The sequence below is a fragment of the Fukomys damarensis genome, unplaced genomic scaffold (assembly GCF_012274545.1).
Source record: "Fukomys damarensis isolate Sample0158 unplaced genomic scaffold, DMR_v1.0_HiC HiC_scaffold_39, whole genome shotgun sequence".
NCBI lineage: Eukaryota > Metazoa > Chordata > Mammalia > Rodentia > Bathyergidae > Fukomys > Fukomys damarensis.
The window spans coordinates 1,366,701-1,368,867 of record NW_022900951.1 but is presented as its reverse complement, the minus strand read 5'-3'; the positions used below and the strand labels follow the sequence as shown (position 1 = coordinate 1,368,867).

At 59.3% G+C, this 2,167-nt stretch overlaps 1 protein-coding gene across 1 annotated transcript in view; it reads left to right on the top strand.

Annotated features, from left to right (window-relative positions):
• Positions 1-433: 433 nt before the first annotated feature.
• Prkx (protein kinase X-linked) overlaps positions 434-2,167 on the top strand; it is a 30,456-nt gene continuing 28,722 nt past the window's right edge. The window contains exons 1-4 of the mRNA XM_033760249.1: positions 434-462; positions 1,440-1,625; positions 1,798-1,901; positions 1,992-2,160. Coding sequence (XP_033616140.1) covers positions 434-462; positions 1,440-1,625; positions 1,798-1,901; positions 1,992-2,160 — 488 coding nt within the window. The remainder of the gene's footprint in view (positions 463-1,439; positions 1,626-1,797; positions 1,902-1,991; positions 2,161-2,167) is intronic.

The following is a 2,167-nucleotide window of genomic DNA, read 5'->3' as shown; positions in this document are numbered from 1 at the left end:
CCGTGGGGTCTGCGGTCCTCGCGGTCTGCGGGACCCTCAGGCAGCAGGCGCGACTGACACACTCGCTCTTTTGTTTCATTTAAACACCTCGTTTTATGTATTTACCTCTGGCTGTTTGGTTCTTTCTTCAGTGGCCCTGGGCATTTTACCCAGGGCCTTCTTGTTTGCGCTGAGCTACATCCCCAGCTCGATTTTTATTTTCCATTTGGAGAGAGGGTCTTGCGTTTAGCGGCCGAGGGCGGCCTCCGATTCGAAATCCTCCTGCCTCAGCCTCCCACAGTGCTGGGATCTCAGGTGTACGCCCCCCGCCCCTGGTCTCCCGTCACCTTTAGAGCCAGCAGGAGCTGGGGACAGACTTGGTCCTGAACGGCACTGCCTTAGACGTTGAAGGATCTTGACAGTGAATTGGGAAATGAGGTCAGAAATTGGACACATGCCGAGCCCTCCTGGATACCGCTGGAGGTGGGCGATTTTTGTTAGTGATTTCGAAGCAGGCAGCGCCTTCTTTCTTTTCCTTCCTCCTTTCTTCCTTTGGAGACAGAGTCTTGCTGTGTATTGCAGGTGCCCTTCAACTCCTGGTGACCCTCCTGCCTCAGCCTCCCTTTTGGGGATCCATGGCCCAACATGGTGTGAATATTTCAGAGTATTCTCGGCCCTGACCTGACTCGTGGTAGAACCTGAGGTCCGCCCTGCCTCGTTGCTGTGACTCGGGGTGCTGCCCACGGCTCTCCCGTACCCTCCTCTTTCCCACCAGTGTTTCATGAGTGACTGTGTGACCATTTCCTCAGCTTGAATCTGCTCCTGTAATCTCTCAGTCTTAGAAACACAGGCACCGATCCAGCATTTAGTGATAAATGACATGGAAACAGAAGCTGCCTGTCACCCCCGCTCTTGGGAGGCTGAGGCAGGAGGGGCCCCGCGCGTCCCAGGCCAGTGTGGACTCCACAGTGAGGCCCCGTCTCAGAAATAATCTTCTTAGAAAACTGCATTAGCAAAATGAGTAAGGGCTCGTGGCACCGGGAGGAAAGAAATGGACGATCTAGGGAACGTAAGAGAAAATTAAGATTAAGAAGGGGCGCCGTGGACCTCCGTCAATGCCCTTTCCTGAGTGTCATGGGCTTCCTGAGACAAGAAGAAGCCGTACTCTGAAAGCACAGGCACACGAAGCCTCCCGATCAGAGCCCAGGAGGCTGAGGGCAAGATTTCCCGGGCCGCGCTCCCTTCGCAGGCTCCCAGGGAGACCCTCCTGCCTCTGCCTCCTCCGGGCGCCAGGTGGCCCCGGGCTGCGTCCCGATCACTCCCATCTCGGCCTCCGTCTCCACGCGGCTTCTGCTCTGTGTCTGCGTTTCCTCCTCTGTCTCTGGTCAGGACGCCGCCCTTGAATTCAGGGCCTCTGGACCCGGATGGCCTCGTCTCCCGTCCTCCGACTCCCTCGGCAGGGGTCCCGCGTCCAGCCCGGCCCCGTCCCAGGAACCCCGAGTCAGAGCACGGACTCATCTGTCGGAGGACACCGTTCAGCCTCCTCCACCCCTCCGCTCCTCCTTTTCCCTGGGATCCAACGTGAAACCTACCCGTTTCCCTCCCCGAAGGAGACGACCCCAGCCACCCCTCGTCCTTGATTTGCCGTGAGCGTCTCCGTCGCTGCTCCACCCCGACGCCTGTTTGCTCCGCTGTTTTTTTCTGCGTGTTGTTTCGGGTGTCCACGGCCCGACACGGTCTGAAAGTACGCCGTGGGAAATCGCAGAAAGAAACAGTGTGAGCAGCGTGTCCGCACAGCATAGGCTGCCCTCCCGGCAGAGGCGCGGGCGCCGTCTTGGTCGGGGCCCATCCGTACCGGGAGCTGCTGTTCAGGTTTCTCTCCGGCCCTCAGGGTGGACGGGAGACGCGGATCCAGGGCTCACGTCTCAGAGGCGTCCCTCCCTGTCCCTCCCTGCCTGGCTGGCTTCGGGCTGTCTCCCTCTCCGCTGACCCCGCCCTTTCCTCGCCCCCAGGCACGGGGACCTTCGGGCGCGTCCACCTGGTGAAGGACAAAGCCACCAAGCACTTCTTTGCGCTGAAGGTCATGAGTATCCCCGACGTCCTCCGCCTGAAGCAGGAGGAGCACGTGCACAACGAGAAATCCGTGCTCAAGGAAGTGAGCCACCCCTTCCTCATTAAGCTGTGAGTA